Below are 21966 nucleotides of genomic sequence, written 5' to 3' on the forward strand. Positions count from 1 at the left end.
CTATTGGATTGAGATCTGGTGACTGTGGAGGCCATTGGAGTACAGTGAACTCATTGTCATGTTCAAGAAACCAGTTTGAGATGATGTGAGCTTTGTGACATGGTGTGTTATCCTGCTGGAAGTAGCCATCAGAAGATGTGTACACTGTGGTCATAAAGGGATGGACACAGTCAGCAACAATACTCAGGTAGGCTGTGGTGTTTAAACCATGCTCAGCTGGTACTAAGGGGCCCAAAGTGTGCCAAGAAAATCTCCCCCACACCATTACACCACCACCATCAGCCTGAACCCTTGATACAAGGCAGGATGGATCCATGCTTTCATGTTGTTTACACCAAATTCTGACCCTACCATCTGAATGTGGCAGCAGAAATCCAGACTCATCAGACCAGGCAACGTTTTTCCAATCTTCTATTGTCCAGTTTTGGTGAGCCTGTGTGAACTGCAGCCTCAGTTTCCTGTTGTTAGCTGACAGGAGTGGCACCTGGTGTGGTCTTCTGCTGCTGCAGCCCATCTGCTTCAAGGTTGGACGTGTTGTTGGTTCAGAGATGGTCTTCTGCAGACCTTGGTTGTAACCAGTGGTTATTTGAGTTACTGTTGCCTTTCTATCATCTTGAACCAGTCTGGCCATTCTCCTCTGACCTCTGGCATCAACAAGGCATTTAGATGGATATTTCTCTTTTTTGGACCATCCTCTGTAAACCCTAGAGATGGTTGTGTGTGAAAATCCCAGTAGACCAGACCAGTCCATCTGGCACCAACAACCATGGCACGTTCAAAGTCACTTAAATCACCTTTCTTCCCGGTTCTGATGCTCAGTTTGAACTTCAGCAGGCCGTCATGACCATGTCTACATGCCTAAATGCATTGAGTCGCTGCCACTTGAATGGCTGATTAACTATTTGTGTAAACAAGCAGTTAAAAAAAGTGTACCTAGAAAAGTAGCTGGTTAGTCTATGTTCAAGCAGTGTGTCTGTGCTGTTTTCACTACATGCATGCTTTTATTCTGAAATTGATTTAATAATGCTAAAATATTTATGATGTGCACACTCTGTGGCGTTGCTTTAATCACCCGGTGTAATCACAGATGGTTATTATGCAGTATCAGCCTCAAAGGGCACTCAGTAACCCGCGGGAGGCGCTGTGTGTCCATTGTTACCACAGCTCACATTAACGCTCCCCGCCAATGCGGCCACAGTCCCTTTAAAGCCGGAGCTGAGCGGCATTTAGCGGCGGTGAGCGGAGCGGCCAGGCCGGTTATACCTGCTGCCAGGGCGGACACACACTGCGGTCTGGTGGCCGCTTCAGTCCGCTGACCAACCAACCAACCACTCAAGCCTCCACCTCCACCTCCTCCCACCTCCTCATCCTCCGCGCCCCCCCGCCAGCCGCGTCAAGCCACACAGAGACATTCAAAAGAAAACCGGAAGTGGAGCACCTTTGACTTCAAAATAAAATGCACTTTGAGGGGAAAATGATTTCTGAGAATAAATTAGCAATGGATTACGGATAGAGCTCATCACCCCCAGTCAATGATGTCACAGCAGGGTAACAGCTGCTATGACATCACTGGTTAGGATGAGGTCATCATGTGTTTACAGTCTGCACAACAGCTGCAGTGTTATCAGAGGTGACTCACCTTTGGGTGACACTTCGTTAATATTGATCTGAAGTGTAAACACTGCTTCACATGTGCTCACATAAACACTGTGACCACACTGTGACATCTGGATGGTCAGATAGAGCTTAATATTTCCTGATGTGAACTAAAATAGAAAAAACAGAAAAACACAGTTTATACACTTTTAAGTTAATTATAATGTACAGAAGCAACGCAGTTAATTGTACAGGGGCTCTATTTATACAATAAATGAAAACACAAAGTCTTCTTGGACTTCTCATTCAGGGTAACATAATGCATGGACATTAATGAGTCACGGCAGCAGATGGACAAGAACAGATGTATGGTGGCCTATAAATAGGTAACTGGAAATGATAGAAAAGCTACAATATTGGTTATGCTGCAGTAAAATATGTAGGGAAACTATACATCAAACAGATGGTGGATTTTTTTTTATTACACCAAACACTGAAATGCAAAATCTAATATACGACATATAAATAAGAATATTTTCCCTATTGTATATACTGAATTAATAATAAAGTAGAGAAATAAATAAACAAACAACAACAATAGTCCTTTATTAGTCCAACAGCTGGGAAATCTGCATTGTTAAAACAGCAAAGGGGATAGTGCCAAATGAGATGCATTTTTTTAAATAAAAAAGAGGAAAAAAAGCAATAAAGCCTATGATAAATAGGTAAACACTGAAAAAAATACAAATGAAGCACCAAATGAGACACACTAGTTAACTAAAAAGTAAAAAAAAAAAACAATTTAGTATATGATAAATAGAAAAACATTAAAATAGATACATAAATATAAATAAAAATATATTACATTATTGGACTCAAAATTATAGGTATTGCATAATAATAATAATAATAATAATGATATAATAATAAGAAGAAGAGGAAGAAGACATAACTATTGTTACTGTTTACACAGCAAAGGGGATAGTGCCAAACAAGACGAATTAGTTTAAAAATAAAAAAATAAAAAATGAAATAATTTTTTAAAAAAAACCCAAAAACATTATGGCCTATGATAAATAGGTAAACATTAAAATAGATAAATAAATACAAATAAAATATCTTAAATAGACAGATTGAATGGCTAAATTGATATCACTGCACTTAAATTGAGAGGTGTGGCATAATAATAATATTGTGTGTAGTATTGTGTGTTTTCGTTACGTTTCTTTCTTTCCTACTATTATGTGCTATTGAATTTATTTTACATTATTTTTATGATGAGATATCATTTCTACAACTTTTATAATGAAAATCTGGAATTTTCTGGAAGAAGAATAAATTATATTCCTCTTGGCTTGGTCTAAATTTGGCTACATCATTTACCCTTCATCACATCATTGCTAAGAAAAGCGTGTCGTCTCCTGAATGACCAAACGAACACATCATGGTATGCGCTCTTATTGTGAAAATCCTTACCGGAAGCTTGGGGTCCATTGTGTGTGCCTTGCCGCTGCCTGCGCCCCCAGCCCCCTCTGTGTCTCTGTCCCACTGTTGCCATTCCGACGCACATCTCTCGCAGAGGAGCAACAGCTAAGCGGAGTTGGCCAAAGTGGACTACCGGAGATCCCCCCGCGGACAGAGACCACCTCACAGCCGGGTTTGCATCCTCTGCTCGGGTAGGGCAGCAGCCCAGAGATGCGCCCCTGGACAGAGGTTCGGTGTGGGTAAAGTCACATAAAGAGACTGAGAGAAAGGCGCAGTGTAGCGTCCACAACTCCGGAGGAATAACAGGACCTGCTTGATGCAAAATAAAGAAGCGCTCGGTTATCCTTATTTTATTTATTTAATTTTTATTGGTAGCCCAGAATGGGTCGGAGGGAGCCCTCCTCACAACTGAAGACATGAAATCTGGGAGAGGAACAAAAAGCTCGGCTGCGGTGCTGTGTGTTTGAGTCTCCATCCATCCACAAGGGTCCAGTCTACACACCTTTATTCATGTTGCAAAAGCCTGTTTTATGACAATGGATTACTTGCTGTGGGTGTGCAGCCTCATTGTCCCCGTGGTGCTGGCTGTGGAAGGTATGTGGCTTCATATTTGTATCACTACTTTTGTCTCTTGCTGATGAACAATGGATGCATTAGGATCTGGCAGTGAAAAAATGACCAGTGACACCAGAGAAAAAGGAGCATTGTGTGTTTTATCTGACATTTTGAATCATATTGGGGTCAGTCCATCCCTCCAGTTAAATACCACATCAGTCATTTAAGCTGTCTGTAGAAATTAGATGTGTAAACCAGACTCCATTCATGTTTGGCTTAATTAAATCTGCTAACAGGCAATTCAGCTGAGTCTCAATTTGCTCTGTGATTGTAGTCCATGTACACATGCATCAGCACGCCCCGCTCCCTCTGTGTGTGGTGCTGTTGTTGGTGTGTGCTGACATCCCAGTGTTCCCATTGCGGCTGAAGGACTGCCCTGTTGCTATTGTCCCTGTTGTTGTCACACCCACGAGCTGAGTGAGGATGCCCACCTGCCCCACCTTTCCTCCTCCACAGCACCACCAGAGGTTAAAGGCAGTGCAGAGGGGGCGTCCCTGCACTGCCACTGTAAAATCCAAACTCCTCACATTATGCATGTCCAAGAGGTTTGCCACCAATCACCGCTCAGCGGATCAATCCCTGGGCCCCTGAAGCGCCACACATGTGAAACACATTAGATGACAAGTGTGAATTAAAGGTCAATGGCTTAACAAGTATGCTGCAGCCCCTGAAGCTCTCAGAGGGAGTGTTGCTCCAGGGGAGAAGCCCACCCTCGCCACCACCGCCGCCGCCGCTGCTGCTGCTGCTTACCCACCCAGCGACTCCTCTCTGAGCTCTACATCTCTCTGCCTCGCCTCCTTCTCTCCCTCCCTGTCCAATCTGCCTCTCCTGGACTGTGGCCAGCCTGATCCCTCATCAATTCTGGTGTCAGCAAGTAAATCAATGCAGCGGCAGCAGCCCCTCCAAGTCCCAGTGGGCTCTCACGCCGTGATGATCAGCCCCGTTTCCCCACTCGGACCACTAACTGTTACTCAAAGCTCAGGGGTTAACTAATGTTTGTCCTCTGAGGATAAACATGAAGGGCAGATCATCGCATGGGTTTAAATGAGAGGGGGAAAGCAGGCTTTTTTTTTTTTTTTTGCAGTTGCATGTTGTCTATTTAGCTGCTTACTCAGTGGATTTCAACACATGGCTTGAATCTGGAATTTGTTTTTTCAGATTGGCAAGTGTTTGCGCATGGATGATGCAGGCTGGACTGCAACTTGAAGTGCTTATTTACAAAAGCTACAGTGATGACTTATCTCCGATTCTCACCAACAGACTGCAGTAAAAGCCTCGGCGACTGTGACATTTTTATGTTGTATTACTCTCATTTACAGTCAGCGTTTACTGTACTCTTATTTTAAAAGCTCGTAAACGAGACGGATGACCACTCAGGAAGCGTTTTATAAAGTAATCTGCGGTGTGTGATTGCAGGAAAAGCATTAAGCGTCAGGTTTGCAGATGATTTTCACATCAATGGGGAGCTTTGTCCGCATTTTCCTGCTTTCTATACATCAGAATATTAACAAGAATGGTTATTTGTTGACCTGTGAATGCAGATGCAAGCAGCCCGGAGGAGAGATTGAATCAGGTCAGCTTGACTTGTTCAAAAAGTGCTCATCAAACTGAGCATCACACTCAACTGTGAATCTATAGACAGAAACATGCACTTAAATACAAATGAACTTTGGCTCAGACTGAGCCCAGAGAGAAGTCATGGCCACAACACCCCAATGTTTCCTTCACCTATTAATAGCCACACATTTGATCATCCTCCGATCACTCATGATGACGTTAATATTTCATATGTTTGCTTGTTGGCAGTGAGTGTCAGTGTAGTACAAGGCGAGGCCTCCCTTTCATGATGCACCCGCTCTCACAAAGTGAATAAAACATTAGCATGTGTGAGCTCCCAAAGCGCACTGGGAATGCAGAGTTGTGTGGCATTTTGGCTCCGGCGGGCGATCAAAAAAAAAAAAAAAAAAGAATTGTTAAATGCCACGGGTGGTGATGCTCTAAAGTTCCCACTGCAGCATTGTTTTCTTACCCCAGGGGCAGAATGACTCCAGCGCTGCTGTAGTTTTATGGGAGATGGGGGAGATTTCTGGATTTGAGTTATGGCAGCGAGGCGATCTCAGAGGCGTCGTAAATTTAACAGGGAGGGAGAGAACTGTGGAACAAATGGGATCTTTTTCAATCTTAACCGGTTTCTTGGATTTAGTGAGTTGACGATAACACACTTTGGTGAATTGAGTTGTTGGCACACGATATTCACACTGAAATTTTAGTGTTAGAGGCGGGGCGGCAGTTGCTCAGCCTGTGGGGACGTGGCTTGGTTCAAGGACCCAGTGTGGAGTGTGGACTGGTTGCTGGAATGGTGCCAGTTCATGTCCTGGCTCCTGCCCTTGAGCAAGGCGACAAACCCCTAGCTGCTGGAGGTGCCTGTCCACATGCAGCCCCCTCACTCTGAGTCCCAATACATCTGTGTAAATGCTGTTTCCTTTCGTGGGTGTGTATTTCGGGCCCTGACACATCGAGTCCATTGTCGGCCGTTGCACTGTTGGCACCAGTCGGCCCATGTCGACTGTTTTCCGGCTGATTCAGCATGTTGAGTCGGCCGAGTGCCCAAGAAGAGAATCGGAAGTGAGGAAGGCAAACAAACAACTTAAGTCCAGAGGGCGTGAGATCGAAACAAACTTATTCATGGGCGGATTATTACACAATGGGCCCCTGGGCACAGACATAGAGAGGGCCCCACCACCTCTCCTACACAGGGGCAAGACACACAGTTGAGACTAGTTTTTTAGCCTCTTTTTGTTGATGTTTTGTGTCTCTTTGTAGTCGTTATGCAGCTCTCTGAGGTTTTGTGTGTCTTTATGGTTGTTTTGTGTCTCTTTGTGGTTGGTTTGTGTCTCTTTGTGCCTGTTTTGTGTCTCTTTGTGGTTGTGTTGTGTCACTTTGTGGTTGTTTTGTGTCTCTTTGTGGCTGTTTTGTGTCTGTTTGTGGCTGTTTTGTGTCTCTTTGTAGTTGTTTTGTGAGTCTTTGTGGTTGTTTTGTGTCTCTTTGTAGTCATTATGCAGCTCTCTGAGGTTTTGTGTAAATATGTGGTTGTTTTGTGTCTGTTTGTGGCTGTTTTGTGGTTGTTTTGTGTCTCTTTGTGGTTTGTTTGTGTCTGTTTGTGGCTGTTTTGTGTGTCTCTTCGTGGTTGTTTTGTGTCTCTTTGTAGCTGTTTTGTGTCTCTTTGCAGCTGTTTTGTGTCTCTTTGTGGTTGTTTTGTGTCTCTTTGTAGCTGTTTTGTGTCTCTTTGTGGTTGTTTGTGTCTCTTTGTGGCTATTTTGCCCCTTTTTATTGTCGTATTACATCTCTTTGTAGTTGTGTATCTTGATGGTCATTTCGCATCTCTGTAGTTGCTTTGCCTCTCTTTGTAGCTGTATTGCGTCTCTTTGTAGCTGCTTTGCATCTCCTAGTCATTTTGTGTCTGTGGTTGTTTTGCCTTTTTTTGTATCGGTGTCTTTGTGTCTCTTTGGAGCTGTTTTGCATCTCTCTGTAGTTCTTTTGTGTATCTTCGTGGATGTCTTGCTCCTTTTTGTAGTTGTATTGCATGTCTTTGTAGCTGTTTTGTGTCTCTTTGTGGTCATTTTGTGTCTCTTAGTGATTGTTTTGCCTCCTTTTTCGTAGCCGTATTGCATCTTTTTGTAGTTGCTTTGCATCTTCTTTTTAGTCATTTCGGTCTGTTTGTGGTTGTTTTGCTTTTTTCGTTGTCATTGTGAGAATCTTTGTGTCTCTTTGCAGCTCGTTGGCATCTCTTTGTAGTCATTTTGTTTCTCTTTGTAGCTACATTGCATCTCTGTATTTGTTTTCTTCTCTTTGTGGTTGTTTTGCATTTCTTTGTAGTTGCTTTGCATCTCTTTTTGGTCACTTTGTTCTGTTTGTTGTTGTTTTGCCTTTTTCATTTTCATTGTGAGTCTCTTTGTGACTCTGCAGCTATTTTGCATCAGTTCATAGTCATTGTGTGTATTTGTGGTCATTCTGAATCTCTTCCTTTACAGTACATGTCTCTTTGAGTGACATTTTGCAGATAAAGGTTAGAACAGGGCCCCTGACACTTTCAGCCCCTGGGCCTGTGTCTGGGATGCATGTTTAGTAACCCACCCATGGTTATATTAGCTGTGATTCTTCATTTAGCCACTGAGGTTTGTTCTTTCAACATCAGGTTGTGTTGTTAATGTGCTAACTAGCTAACTAGCGTCTTGAATCCGTCCTGTAGATCTTCACGTTTCCCTTTTTGAATGACGAATACAGACTGCCGCTGCCTGATGGTATGAAGACTTATTTCCTCTCACGCAGGCACAGAATGTACGTGCTAGTTCGCTGTAGGGTGTAGTCTTTATAGTGTTTTCAAGCGTGACTTTTCAGCTGAGACACAGGCGGCGTGAGGTGACACAACAGTCGGCCTATGTCACCTTTAGTTCTTTGATGTTGGTTTTGGTGTGTCTGGGCCTTAGTATGTAAAATAACAGAGTAAAAACGTTGAATTTCCCTTGAGCAGCTGATAAAGGAATGCTTCAGAACAACACATGAGCCTGGGCTCAGATGTTGAGCTTGAGGATATACAGAATCATCCACTCCTGCTGGCTAATAATAGTCTTTGCAGAGTGATTCTTAAAAATCTTTGGAGAGAGATTCTGTCCTCTCCTTCTCCACAGGGAGGTCAAAGGTCACGCTTGGATAGAGGAGCACCTCTCGAGCTGCCAGGAGTTCAGTGTCTTGCTCAAGAATGCTTGAGCGGAGTGGAATCCAGCTTTCACAGGGGCTTGAACCCTGCTTTCTACACATGTATGATGGTCAACCTGCTGCTGCCCCTGCATGCGCATTGTGTGAGGTGAAGCCTGTTTAAAGGAGCATCAGCTCCAGCCTGTGGTTAGTTGAGGCAGAGCGATTCTGCCTCTGTTGCCGTTGGGCAACCGTGAGAAGAAAGGGGCGACGCACCGGATCAGGCACCCAAGGGACGGGCTGGATCAGCGGCATGTAGTCCGGGAGCGTTCACTCAGCTGTGTGCCACGGAGGGCCGAGTGTAGCCAAGCAAAGACAACAGCCTCTGATTTCCCTGATTAGTTCCCCCTCTCTGGCTCAAGTCGTGCTAATCAGTAAAACAACCTTGTTCACAATCGTATATTTGTGCTCGACAAGCGGAGTTGTTAACTGCTGTCGCTCACAAATAGAAAAGACAGAGAAAGCTTTTACAAATTACTAACAGGACTTGCTTTTGTACTTAAAGCCCTGCCCGTAAATATACATGATCTTTGTGCTTGAATATGGCTTATTACTAAACATTATGCAGAGGTAAACGTGGTCTCTATTGTCAACAAAGACGGAGGCAGCCACTTATTCCTTTTTGACTGTAATTATTTTTACATTATGCAGCACCTGTTTATTCAAACTTTTCATTTCTTGAAACATAAAAGTACTCCCGGTACAAATCAAATGCCTCACTAATGCTCACCATTAAGAAATTATCAAGTGACCATGAGTTCATGTGATTAGTTCATTCTTAATGGATCGTCACTTAATGATCGTTAATTCAAAGGGACTCTATTCTCTAATTTATATGCCGTCAAATGAGCTGGGATCCAGTTACAGAAAGGCACTTTTCAGAGACACTCACTTGATCAGCTTGAACACAGAGATGTACCTGTTCTCATTGAAGTATTTAAGATGTTTACATCAAACTGGTATGCAGACGATCCATTAGGAATTAACTGATCACATAAACTCAGAGTGGTTTAATCTCTTCTTAATGGTGATGAACAAGAATTCATGATGCATCGGGCATTAATTCATGTTTTAAATCATCACAGATTAGGGTGAGCAGATCCTGACAAACCAAATGAGAGGCACGTGATTTATGCTGAGAGGCGGTCTAACATTTTTCATATAATGTCTATCTAACTTACAAAAAATATGAACAGCGCTGCTTCACATCTTATTCCCCCATTGTGAAATGTCTCTGAGAATCGCCTTCCACCAGCTTCACCCAGCTATAAGTAGATTTTTCTTTGTGTTAGTTTCCATCATATTCTGCCTAAATCTGCATCGCTTGTGACTTTGTCATGACCCAAAATGTCCCCCGATGGGAAACCTGCACTTGACCCACGGGTGTTCGGTTTGATTGACATTTACAAACAGCCCCGAGATGACAGCCTTCCCCGCTGTCTTCACTGCCATTGGATAAAGGCCAGATTTTAGGAAAGTGTCTGTCCTGCAGTGGTTTGACTTTTGAAAACTAGAGCCAATCAAAATGCAGGACATTGTGTCAATATGTGGAGAGAGGACAAGGGATAAAAATGCTGCAGATTACAAATGCATTACAGCGTGACCTGGTCATCCTGTTTTGCATCGTGCTGTAGTTTTAGGAAATGTGCTTATTTGCTTTCTTGTTGAGCGTATGAGAGGATTTACCACTCTTATGTCTATTGGTTAATGAAGTTAGAGGCTAACTTAGCTTAGCACAAAAACTGAAAACAGGGGGAAAGCTAGCCTAGCTTGGTCCAAAGGTAACACAATCTACCTGTAGTCGGACAAAAGCCCCGTAAAATGGTGATTTGTTGTTTTAACACTTCAGTTTTGTACAAATTAAACAAACATAATGTTAATTAAGGATGCAAGACGCTGGATTTTTTGCTGATATCTGATGTGCTGATATGTAACAACTCATTTGACCCATAACTGATACCGGTATCAATATAGCCACTATTTTTCCCCACATAATTTTAGGGATCATCAAGTCTTTTCTGTAGTAGAATTATCATCATATTATGCATGCATACTCTCATCGTGATGCGCCACCTGCAGATGGAGACATGAAACAATACTTTTCTATGTATGTAATATTCATTCATTGTGCCAAATAAGTAAAAGCATGTTGGCCGATTCTGATCAGTTCATTTAAAGCCGATATCGAACGATATTGATGACGTGCTGATGCTATTGTGCATCCCTGATGTTAATCAGTTAGCTTCACAGGTGCATTTTGTTAGCTAGCTGACCAGGCTAGCTGTTCCCCCATGCTTCCAGTTTTTATCCTAACTTAAATTAGCTGGCTGCTAGTGGTAGCTTCATATTTAGCAGATATGAGAGTGGTGTCAATCATCTTATCTAACTCTGCAAGAAACCAAGTTTCCAAAAGGTTAAACTACCCCTTGAGGCATGTGTTTTGCAGAGGTGTGGACCGGAGTCACATGACTTGGACTCGAATCAGACTCAAGTCACAAATTTGACTTTGTTAAAACTTGACAAAATGAAAGAAGACTTGCAACACTTGGGCTTTAACACCAATGACTCATGACTTCACTTGGACTTGAGCCTTTTGACTTGAAAGCACTCACTGATCTTCCCCCAAAACCACAAATGTGCCACGACTCAATTCATTTTCCAAATTAACTCAACATGATTCATTCCCAGCAAGTCAACACTTAATTCCCCAGATAATCAAGTTTCTTTGAAACAGTTCAACAGCATTTAGTCAACTTGCAGGACAGAACCATAAAGAGCTAATGATTACTGAGCGCCATTTGGAAACAATGATACCAAAGATAATTTAGTTCACATACAAAAACTACACAGTGGTCACAAAAACAAACTGCAATAAACAGAAGTGCACAAAGTGGATCAAAAGTTACAGACAGATATGACAGCTTCCAAAAACATTTTTTATAAACCATTTACATGTGCTGGAGAGCACATTATCAATTTTTAAGGACTCAAAACACAAAGTTTAGGACTTTGGACTTGCGTGTCTTGACTTGAGACTTGAGTCCAGCGACTGAAAACGTACTAGTGAGATGCAAAGTAATGATATGGTCTCTCTCTGGTGTTTTTTAGGGTTGCAAAGGCATCAAATTTTTACATTGCATTAACCCAGAAAATATCAGTTTCACAGTATTACAAAATTTAAATATTGTTATCATTATCAGTTACATTGATCCTTAAAGGAATGAAAACAGAAGGTTTTATGATTAAACAAATGCTGTATTATAGCCTAAGTGAAAATTACGAGCCATATACAAAAACATAAGAAGTCACAGGCAAAACAATAGTAAGTGCGAAGTTTGAGACCAGATACACGACAAATAAATCAGTGTCAGTGCCATAGAAAAATTTAAAAAATCAAAATTACTACACAAAACTACTCAACAGCTTGTTTGATATTACAGTAGTTTATTAGTGTGACCACATATAACAAAAAGTATTTCACTATCTTCCACGTTTTCAGATCCGCCACCATGTTTGATGAGGCAAATGCTTTTATCGGCTAATAATCAATCATTGTGGGTGAAGAAGTGACATTCAGTGTTCAAATTCAGTGTTCAAAAACAAGAATAAGAAATGTGACTATTCACTTGTAAATGCATATAAAACAAATATAGATCCTATAATTAAACTTCAGAAAAGAGCTCTTAGAAAAATACATAAAGCAAGTTACTACTACTGTTTATAGCATGCTCCACCCTAAAATTTCCAGACACATTGGAAATACTTTTTCGAGCCGTGAATTAAAGCCTTCCTGTCTGTATTAATTTTTTTTTTTTTAATTAAGAGGAGGAAACTATAATTTAAGAGGGTTGTTTATTTGTGAAACATGTAAAGTGAGAATCAATGTAAAATACAGATGTGTTTCAGTTTTGGGAGTCAAACGATGGAATCGACTCAGTGCTGAGTTGAAATAGTTAAATAGTTAAAATGCAAAATAATTAAAATGTAAAATAATTAAGGGTTATAATTCAGAGTGTAATGTATTCAATTATTAATTTATTTGTTTCCTTTCTTTGGTATTGTTGATATTCTGAGTCATACTTTGGTCGATATAGGACAGGCAGAGATAAGCCTGGTGCTTCAGCTTAGTCCTTTTTCGGTTTCTGACTGTGAGGAAATTTGTGTGAAATAATATTTGTTTCTCCAGATGTATTAAAAAATAAAAATGGTTCATTCATTCATTTAAATTAAGAAGTGCAATTGCAGGGCTTGATAGTAGTAATTATTCAAGCTGACAGCAACATAGTGTTCAAACTAGGCTAGGCAATTTATTAGAAATATGATTGAGCCATATTCTAGTTAATTTTTTAAAAATTTGCCTGGGCCATTTAAAAAGGGGCCGAGGGTTGCAGTTGGCCTGCAGGCCATAGTTTGGCCACCCCTGCCATATGAGAACTGCTCATACCACAGAGTGAAACCGGTACAGCTGCAACCCTGTTGTACAGTATGACAGATTTTTTCATTTTCTTGCGGAGGTGGTCAAACTTAGAATGTTTTAAAAGAACAAAACACTCTGAGAACATCCCATACTGTCACTAGCGGTCTGTCGTCTCCTTGTTTTCATTTACACATCTTCCCACTGGCTTTTGATCTGGTCTGTAACTGCAGTGTGAGCGTGACCACACGGAGCCCAGTTAAACACCACAGATGTAATCTGTCCTGTTGGATGCACAGATCGCTATCCATTATCTCTCGTCCTCTAAAAAGGAGAAAAACCATTGTGGTTTCTCTAATGAACACGCAGCACAGACTGTAAACACTGCACATATCTCCAGCTCAGCAGCTACAGATGGACCACTGATCCATCCACTCCATCAAACAGCAACACTCTTACTGTAACTGTCTGTAAAGCAAAATGTCTAAAAACACTGGCACCAGAGCGGCCATGTTTGTTAGATAAAGCTCTCTCTGTTGTTCTACACAGGTCATGCTATTTGTTTACGCTCTCACACCCTCCCTCGGCACCGCTATCAACGACGTGTGAGCAAATGGTGCACAGCAGGCGTCGTGTCATTGAGTCTCCATGAAGAAAGTGTAATTGTTTCAGTAATTATGTGCTAACAACAACAGAACAATGGGAGTCGACGCGGCCACGGCTGTATATAGAGGACCTAGAGAGGGGTCGCGCCTTCTGGGGTGTAATGAACTCACCAGACCTCCAGTCAGGTGACGACTGATTGACAGCGCAGCAACAATACTCATTGATCCTGCTGTTTATTCTCAGCCGCTCTCTGCCTGGCTCTCACCTTCACGCAAACAACTACCTCAGATCACCTGTTTACTCAGATTTGTCACATTTCAGTCGAGAGGCGTCACTTTTGCGGCGCCTTCTGGTGTTTCGGGTGATCTGTTAACTATCAGTGCGCTTATATGACCTCTCTGAACCGCTGCAAGTTAATGGAATATTTCCCGTCCCAAGGCATCTCGGAGGATGCTTTGTTCTTAGTTCCACAAATGAATATTGAAAGGAGTGCATTTGCGGGTGCCAAACACACGGAGAGAGAAAGCCTTAATTAGGCGGCATCACAGATATGCCATGATTGTCAGTGCTTTCAAAAACTGAGTGCATGTGGGTGGAGGTTATGAAAAGAGAGGGAGAGAGAAGTTTTACCTGCATCCTTTTGTCAGGCAGAGGGAACGTGTGTGTGCTCCTTAATGCTGTGCAACAATTTGGTTCCCCCCCCCCCCCCCCCCACACACACACCATTTGATCCAGGTTTGTCAACCTACCTCTTATTCTTAATTTGCAGAAACCCTTATGGACAGTCGGTGGGCAACCACAGAGTTGGCATGGACCACGTTCCCAGAGAGTGGGGTGAGTTTGTGTGTGTTTGTTTTGTGCCCCCCCCCTTCTCTTCATTTAACAGCATTTGTTCCATTTGCTTGTTAATAGAGCCCAGTCTGCCTTGAACAGCACACCTCCTACTGTTTTATATCTTTGTTTTTGCAGTGTATGTTTGCTTTCCTGGATACTAAAAAGCTAATGAGAAACACACTGTGTAACATTATGTGCGGAAGAAATCAGAGATTTCCAGTATTTAAGAGAAAGCTTGACGAAGGAATATTGTACTTTAAACAAACAAACGAGCAGATACACGGAGCAAATCCCCGCAGTGTGGAAGGGCTACTAGGTAGGCTCTACCTTGCATGTCTCCCCAGGATAGAGAGCCTTATAATTGAAAGCATGTGTCTGTGTCTTTTATAATATGGGCCCAAGAGCACATTACTGGCAGAAATTAAGGTTTTCAGTTGATCCCCCCTATAGGAATGGTGAGAAAATAAAACAACATGAATTTGACCCCAGGGCTAACAGCCTGACAGACCTCCCCCACTCCCAGCCAGTGTAATTTGTCTTCGCTACGTGAGCGCAAAGTCAGTCAATGGAAATGGTGGGTTTCCATGGAAACGATCTTCGGCAGCCCTCCTCCTGCTATTCCCCCCTTCACAAGGGCCGGCTCTGAATGTCCTAGCATCCATGAAGTCATATGTCACGACTGGCGAGGCAGCCCCTCTCCTCACTCCTGGCAAGCCCATACGTTTGGGGGCCGGCAATTATCATATTTGTCAGGTAGTGCATCAACGTGTTGCTGGTGATTTACGACACCTAATGCTGACTCTTGGGCTCATCGTTTGGGAATAAATTGCACAGGAGCCCCAGCGACGTGAGATGAGTTATGCATTATTTTCTTCCAGTTGAAATAATCAATTTCTGGGACGCTCATTTGTTATGGAAACGAAGCATTCTGTCCAAGAGGGAATTAGGAAAAAAATCAAAAAAGATTGACTTCTCACAAGGTTATTTCCTAATGGACTAAATGTATTGACCAATGAAGCCATTTATCATCGCCTGTAATGTTAGTCAGTATACACAGAACAACAGTTAAGTTTTAACAACATATAAAGCTTTACGTTGACATGCTTTTTTCTATACTGACACACAGACAAAGGTCACGTCCCTGTCACCTTAAAGTCCAGTCCTTAAAGCTGGGGTAGGCACAAAGCTGGAAAACGTAAAAAAAATAAAAATAATAATACACCATCCTCCTGCAGCTCTCCCCGCTGTGTCCTAAGCCCCTTCCACTAGGTGACCACGGGCATATGCACGTGTTTCATACAGTAACCCAGCGTTTCCCATACACTGATTTATTTAGTCTTACTTCATCGTACAGTCGGACACAGCTCATTCGTTCCGCCCCTCTGTGCTCCGCTTTCCCTCTCTCTGTTTATCAGGCCACAAATGAGACAAGAATTAGCTAGCTAACATTAGCCACCCCACAGTCTCTCCTTGCCAAGCTCCCCCGCTGATGTGGACTGCTTACACAGGAGGAGAGCAGGCAGCCGCTCTGGAGACGGATGTTTGACCTGCGGCTGTAGTAGCTTGAATTCGGCCAGCACAAACTCCCCCCTCCCAGCAACGGATGTCACAGCAGGTTGGTGGCCAGTGTAACCGCCAACTTTAAACTGTGTAATGGCAGCAACAGAAAGTTTGCTGATCTGGCAGGTAGTTGGGCTGCTTGTCTCCCGAAGGTGGGGTTTGTGCTGTCTGGATTCATGTTGTTGCAGCCGGTGACTGGGACTTTGTTGCTGCCTGCTCTCCTCCCAGCAATGTGATGTGTTGGGGCCGAGAGCAAGGACACGCTGTGATTCAAGGTTCTAGCTAACCTTAGCTACATAAACGTGAACAATAGGGTGCAGCTGTGAGCCTTTGGCTTAGGTTAGCAGAAAGCTAAACTATCAGCACATTCTTTTCTCCATCTTTGAAACACTTTGTTGATATTGATGCATGTCTTATTTCATTTATTGTCAGACTCACTTTAAGGGCCCTGACAGACCAAGCCGATCGTCAGCCATTGCTGAATATTGGGCCATCAGTGAGCGTCTAGTTTTGTGATATGTCTGACAATGTTAGAACTAGTGGGCCCTTGGTGGCCCTTGTGGCGTCGGAGATGCTGCAGCCCGAAAAGAAATGGAAGTGAGGAAGGAAAACTAAAGCCCAAAGTCAAAAGGCATGAGAATGTAAATTTTTTTTAGTCATTTTAGCTCTTTAGCAGAAACGGTTCATAGTGGTTTGTGTTATTGTTCACTGCCACACGGACATTATACTTTGTTCTTTCAACAACCAGTTGTGTTGTTAAAGGGATAGTGCACCCAAAAATGAAAATTCAGCCATTATCTACTCACCTATATGCCGACGGAGGCCCTGGTGAAGTTTTAGAGTCCTCACATCCTTTGGGGAGATCGACGGGGGGAACGGGCAGCACAACTAATGGCAGACGGCGCCCCAGACTAACACCCAAGAACACAAAATTGAACCCACAGAGTACCTCCATACTGTTCATCCGTAGTGATCCAAGTGTGCTGCAGCCGCGACATAAAAAGTTGTTTCGAAAAACATCATATGAACTCTGTTTTTAGCCTCACTGTAGCCTGTAGCTCTGACTGCTTCTCTGTGCTCCGCGTTCACATGTGCGCGCTCAGGGTGATTGGTGATGCACGGTCTCTGAAGAGCAACACTCTCGTCAGTACTGATGTCCAGATTCTCAAGTGCAGGCATCGCCAATTCCCAGTCTGAGCAGCAAAGACTTTCCTCACCCGTTGGCACTGCTTTGCATTTGAAACAACTACACCACCAGGTTTCCAGTGCTCGACTCCGGTATTCTGCGGCTGGCAGAGGCTCATGAGCTGCGGCGGCTGCTTCGTCCAGTAGCCTGAGTTCCGTGCGTATACTTGGGCTCAAACAAATACGGCTCAACAAAGAAATGCTGTTCCTCCTCAATTTCAAAGTCTTCAGACATGTTGGGCTGTAGTTTGCGAAAAGGCCGTAGTGCAAATTATCTTTTAGCGACTGTGGCTACTGTTGTCTCTTCCTGCAGTGCATGTGTCACGTGATGTAAACACGGGTGAGCAAAGCTCATGCTTTCGCTGGTCTCGCGCAGGTGCGCACACATGAATGCGGAGCACGGAGAAGCAGTCAGAGCTACAGGCTACAGTGAGGCTAAAAACAGAGTTCATATGACATTTTTCCAAACAACTTTTTATGTCGGGGCTGCAGCACACTTGGATCACTATGGATGAGCAGTATGGAGATAATATGTGGATTCAATTTTGTGTTCTTGGACATTAGTCTGGGGCGCCGTCTGCCATTAGGTGTGCTACCCCCTCTCCCCTTGGATCTCCGCAAGGGATGTGAGCACTCTAAAACTTCACCAGGGCCTTCATCGGCATATGGGTGAGTAGATAATGGCTGAATTTTCGTTTTTGGGTGCACTATCCCTTTAACGTCCTAACTGGGTAACTAGCGATTTGAAACCAGTTCCCATTTGAATGTCAAACGCAGACCACTGTCGCGTGCTAGTGTGGAGAGGTATTTCCTTTCACACAGGTGCAAAACGTACATGCCAATTGGCCATCAGCTGTAGTCTTTGTGGTGTCTTCATTGCAACTTTTTGGCTGAGACACAGGCGACGGGAGGCAGCCTTCCTCTCCACTAGTTCTTTTCTGTCGGTTTGGTGTGTCTGGGCTTTTACACTCTCTTCTTGACAAGTCCGTCCTCCTCTTTTGGGTCACTTTGCAGTGCAGGCAGTTGTTGCCAATACTGGAATAGCAACTTTCAATGCAGAATTCTTCACCATTGATTCAGGCCTTCACGGAGGGGACGTGCACACGCATCCTCATTTATAGAACAGCCAACAGGAACGCCCTCTCTCTGACACAACCTTTGATTGGCCAAAGTCTCCTGCCAAGGGCAAGATTTTCTAAAGCCTGAAAGCAGAGCCAAGAGGAGGGGCAGAAATCCTGTTTTCTCTCAGTGCACTTGAATTACAATATGCTCAGTAGGATATTTGCCCAATGACACCACAATAAAACTGCCTACCCCAGCTTTAAATGGCTATTTTTAAAGCCTCGTGATGTACAGAGACAGCAGCCTGTCTGGTATATTAACTACAACAGATGCAAATATCTGCTCTCGGGTTTTATGTGTAGGCTTGGGAAAATATATACAGTATATAATATATTCAGCATTATAACCTGAAGTGCTCAGGAGTGCTGCCACGGTGCAATCACACTGACAGCATTGCATTTAGATGGGCATTTTAATAAATAACTCACTGTTTGCATTATATATATGTACAGGGAAAGTTTCCATTTAAAGTGAACAGTTTTATGCTCTCATATCTCTTCCAGCACAGATAACACATTTATATGATATAGAAACCGAGTCTCCTCTTGAGGCCATTTCGATTGCACTGCAGCAGTTAAAGCTACGAGCGCTGCTGTCTATAGGTGTGTACGCAGATTTTGATTAATGCCTAACCGACACATTTGTGATGATCTTAGCTGCGAAACATTCATCTTTTTTACAAACCTCCACCACGTGATCAGCATCTCGACTGTTAGACAAACAGGCCTAATGCGTGAAATGTGTTTTAATGGGAAAATGTTTTCTATTAATAGTCCATAATGATTGGAATTTTCTGAATGATTCATGTAATTAGAAGCATTTTAGCTGCAAATTATTCCTCACAGGCCACATGTACACAGCCGCACTGTGGGAACGTGTGTGTTGGCGTGCATGTGCTGCATTTTTTATACTCTGTTTATAGCAGGCGTCACTTTGCTGTTTTGGATGCCCTCTATGCTTGAGTGGTTTGCATTAGGATGCACTGCGTTTAACATTGCTCAATTTTAATTAACAACATATTGGATAGGGGAGTTTCTGCAGCTCAGTTGTTGCTGAATGAGAAATAGAACCGCTGTTGCATTAATAAAAAGCATTAGATAATCAATTCGATTTAGTCTAATTTTATCCCTGAACCTTCTCTTCTCTGCTTTGTCTTTATCAGCTTGCAGTATTTAGTTGTTCCAGACTCCCTGCTGTCATCTCTTCCTCTGTCACAGTGCCTCTCTGTTGTCTCCACAGTGGGAGGAGGTTAGCGGCTACGACGACTCCATGAGCCCAATCAGAACCTACCAGGTGTGTAATGTCCAAAAGCCCAACCAGAACAACTGGCTCAGGACAGACTTTATCCCCCGCAAGGGCGTGCTGCGTGTCTACGTGGAGCTCAAGTTCTCCGTCCGTGACTGTGCCAGCATCCCCAACATCCCCGGCTCCTGCAAAGAGACTTTTAATCTGTTTTACTATGAGTCCGAGGGGGACACAGCTACAGACACCAGCCCTCTGTGGAGGGAGAACCCTTATGTGAAGGTGGATACTATTGCCCCAGATGAGAGTTTCTCTCTGCTGGAGGCGGGTAGGATCAACACCAAAGTGCGCAGCTTTGGCCCCCTCTCCAAGGCCGGTTTCTACCTGGCATTCCAGGACCTGGGCGCCTGCATGTCTCTCATCTCAGTCAGGGTTTTCTTCAAGAAGTGCTCCACTACTATTGCCAATTTCGCAGTCTTCCCTGAGACCGCCACGGGGGCAGAAGCCACCTCCTTAGTGATCGCTCCTGGGGCCTGTGTGACCAACGCTATGGAGGTGTCCGTCCCTCTGAAGCTGTACTGCAACGGGGACGGGGAGTGGATGGTCCCTGTGGGCTCGTGCACCTGCGTTGCTGGCTTTGAACCCTCTGCGGACGGCACTCAGTGCCAGGGTATGTGTGTTTAACAGACATTTGGACTTTTATTTAACCAAACCTCCTTTATATGCTCAGTGCAAGTCACCTCAGTCTGTGCCCTCTTCTCTGCATTTATTGTGTGGCTCCTGAAAGGGGGTGAAGGAGGGTGGAGGAGAGTATGAATTAATGAGGTGTTGCAGAGAGGAGCAGCATACAAATATTGCGAGAGCAGGACGGGGAGGGAGAGAAAGATAGCGGGAAGGCACAAAATAAAGAGCCAATAGATTGTGCGAGAAAAATGCAGATAATAGAAGGGAAAGGCGTCCAGAGTCCAGAGAAAAGAGATATTAACAGAGAAAGGGAGATTAAAAGGTGTGAATTGCCAGAGATGGGATGGGAACAGCAGCCAAAAGGAGAAGAATGAAAAGAAAGGAGGGGGGCTGCAGGAAGTCAAAGACAGACAAGCGAAGCCTCTTCTCACCTGGGCGTGAGAAATAGTGTCTAACATGCGCCGGAGAGCTCATTCGTTGCCATTTGGCGGCTCAAGGTTAAAAGCTTGCCGCCAGCGCCTGATAAAAAGCTCTCCAGGGCTTCAGCCAGCGGTTTGCGATGAGGAAGTGTAATTTCCTCCGCGGCCTCCCGTTAGTTAATCTACAGGCGGCCACACTCATTAACACCATTCAGACCAACGTGAGCCAACACTGCCACGCTAACATTAATCACTCAGACATTTCATTTCTTACCTCAGTCTGGCCGCTCGCTCGCAGCCAAACGCCGCATGAGATGGAGAGAAGAGGAGGGGAGGAAGAGGAGACAATAGATGTGGAGGGGGGGCATTGGAGAGGGAAACATTAGTGTATCGAAAACAGGAGAATCATCGTGCCCTCCAAAGAGGTTAATGGATTGAAGCAAGACTGAGGTGTGATTCAGCACCCTCTCGAAAACAGGCGAGGAAAACAAACAAATAAAAGAAAATGATGATGCACTGTGTAATAGAAGAAAAATAAATCAGATCACAGAGTGTAGAGCCTAAAGGTCTCACTGAATTATGGGAGAAAAAAAATTCATCTTGGCTTTTTATTGCACGGTTTTAGAGCTACAATGCGGCGGCCATTAGCTGCGCTGATTTTCCTAAAAGTGCCATTGTTGGGAATTAGGGTGGAACTTGTGCTCAAACTGAAAGACCACTTAGCCTAACTAGTTAATCACACTCTATCTCTCGCTGGCTGGGGGTTTTATGAGCCCTCACGCTGACAGGACAGATGTTTGCCAGAGACCCCGCTTTTACACCACCAGTTAGGAATGTGGCAAACAGTAAAAAGTGGGGCTCTGGAGGCGGATATATCCAGACCTTTTGCTGCTAATCCCCTTTATCTGAATCCTTCTTTAGTGCGGGCTTATGCTGGTTTATCCTTAAGACTCGATATCAGCCAACCTTCAGCGTGACACTTTGGAATTCAAATTAATCGCTTGGACACATCGTCTGAGATTACAGCACTTTGTATATTTTCCTGATAACTCTCCTGAGCTAATTTACGTCTGCTCTGATGTCCCCTTCATTTGAATTGATTTATTGGCTTATTATGGAGCTGTTCTGCATGCATGTGGAGGCCTTGTTTGTATTCAGCCGTGTGGTTTGGAGAGCTGAGGACACAGCAGACACTGATTGATGGGTTTAGGGTGTATCCCTTTTCTCCGAAGCATTCTCCATCCCTGTTTGTCTGACAACAGCAATCTCCTGTCAGCGGTCTATCTTCATCTTCATCCTCCTTTTCCTCCTCTTCAACATGAAACTTAGCTGTCATCCCGGCTCTCTTTTTGGGGGAGATTAATGTCACCCGGTGGAGGGAGTGAAAATGAAAGAGCACATGCAAATGTATAGATAAGACCTCATGCTTAAGTGTTCGCCATCTCGCAC

General features: G+C 43.7%; 1 protein-coding gene across 1 annotated transcript in view; it reads left to right on the forward strand.

Annotated features, from left to right (window-relative positions):
- The first annotated feature begins 3117 nt into the window (after positions 1 to 3117).
- The window catches only part of ephb3a (eph receptor B3a), a 53819-nt gene continuing 34970 nt past the window's right edge, over positions 3118 to 21966 (forward strand). Inside the window, exons 1-3 of the mRNA XM_049597949.1 lie at positions 3118 to 3675; positions 14241 to 14305; positions 19412 to 20084. Coding sequence (XP_049453906.1) covers positions 3612 to 3675; positions 14241 to 14305; positions 19412 to 20084 — 802 coding nt within the window. The 5' untranslated portion in view covers positions 3118 to 3611. The remainder of the gene's footprint in view (positions 3676 to 14240; positions 14306 to 19411; positions 20085 to 21966) is intronic.

This window comes from Epinephelus fuscoguttatus, linkage group LG15, assembly GCF_011397635.1.
Source record: "Epinephelus fuscoguttatus linkage group LG15, E.fuscoguttatus.final_Chr_v1".
In the NCBI taxonomy this organism is placed as follows: domain Eukaryota; kingdom Metazoa; phylum Chordata; class Actinopteri; order Perciformes; family Serranidae; genus Epinephelus; species Epinephelus fuscoguttatus.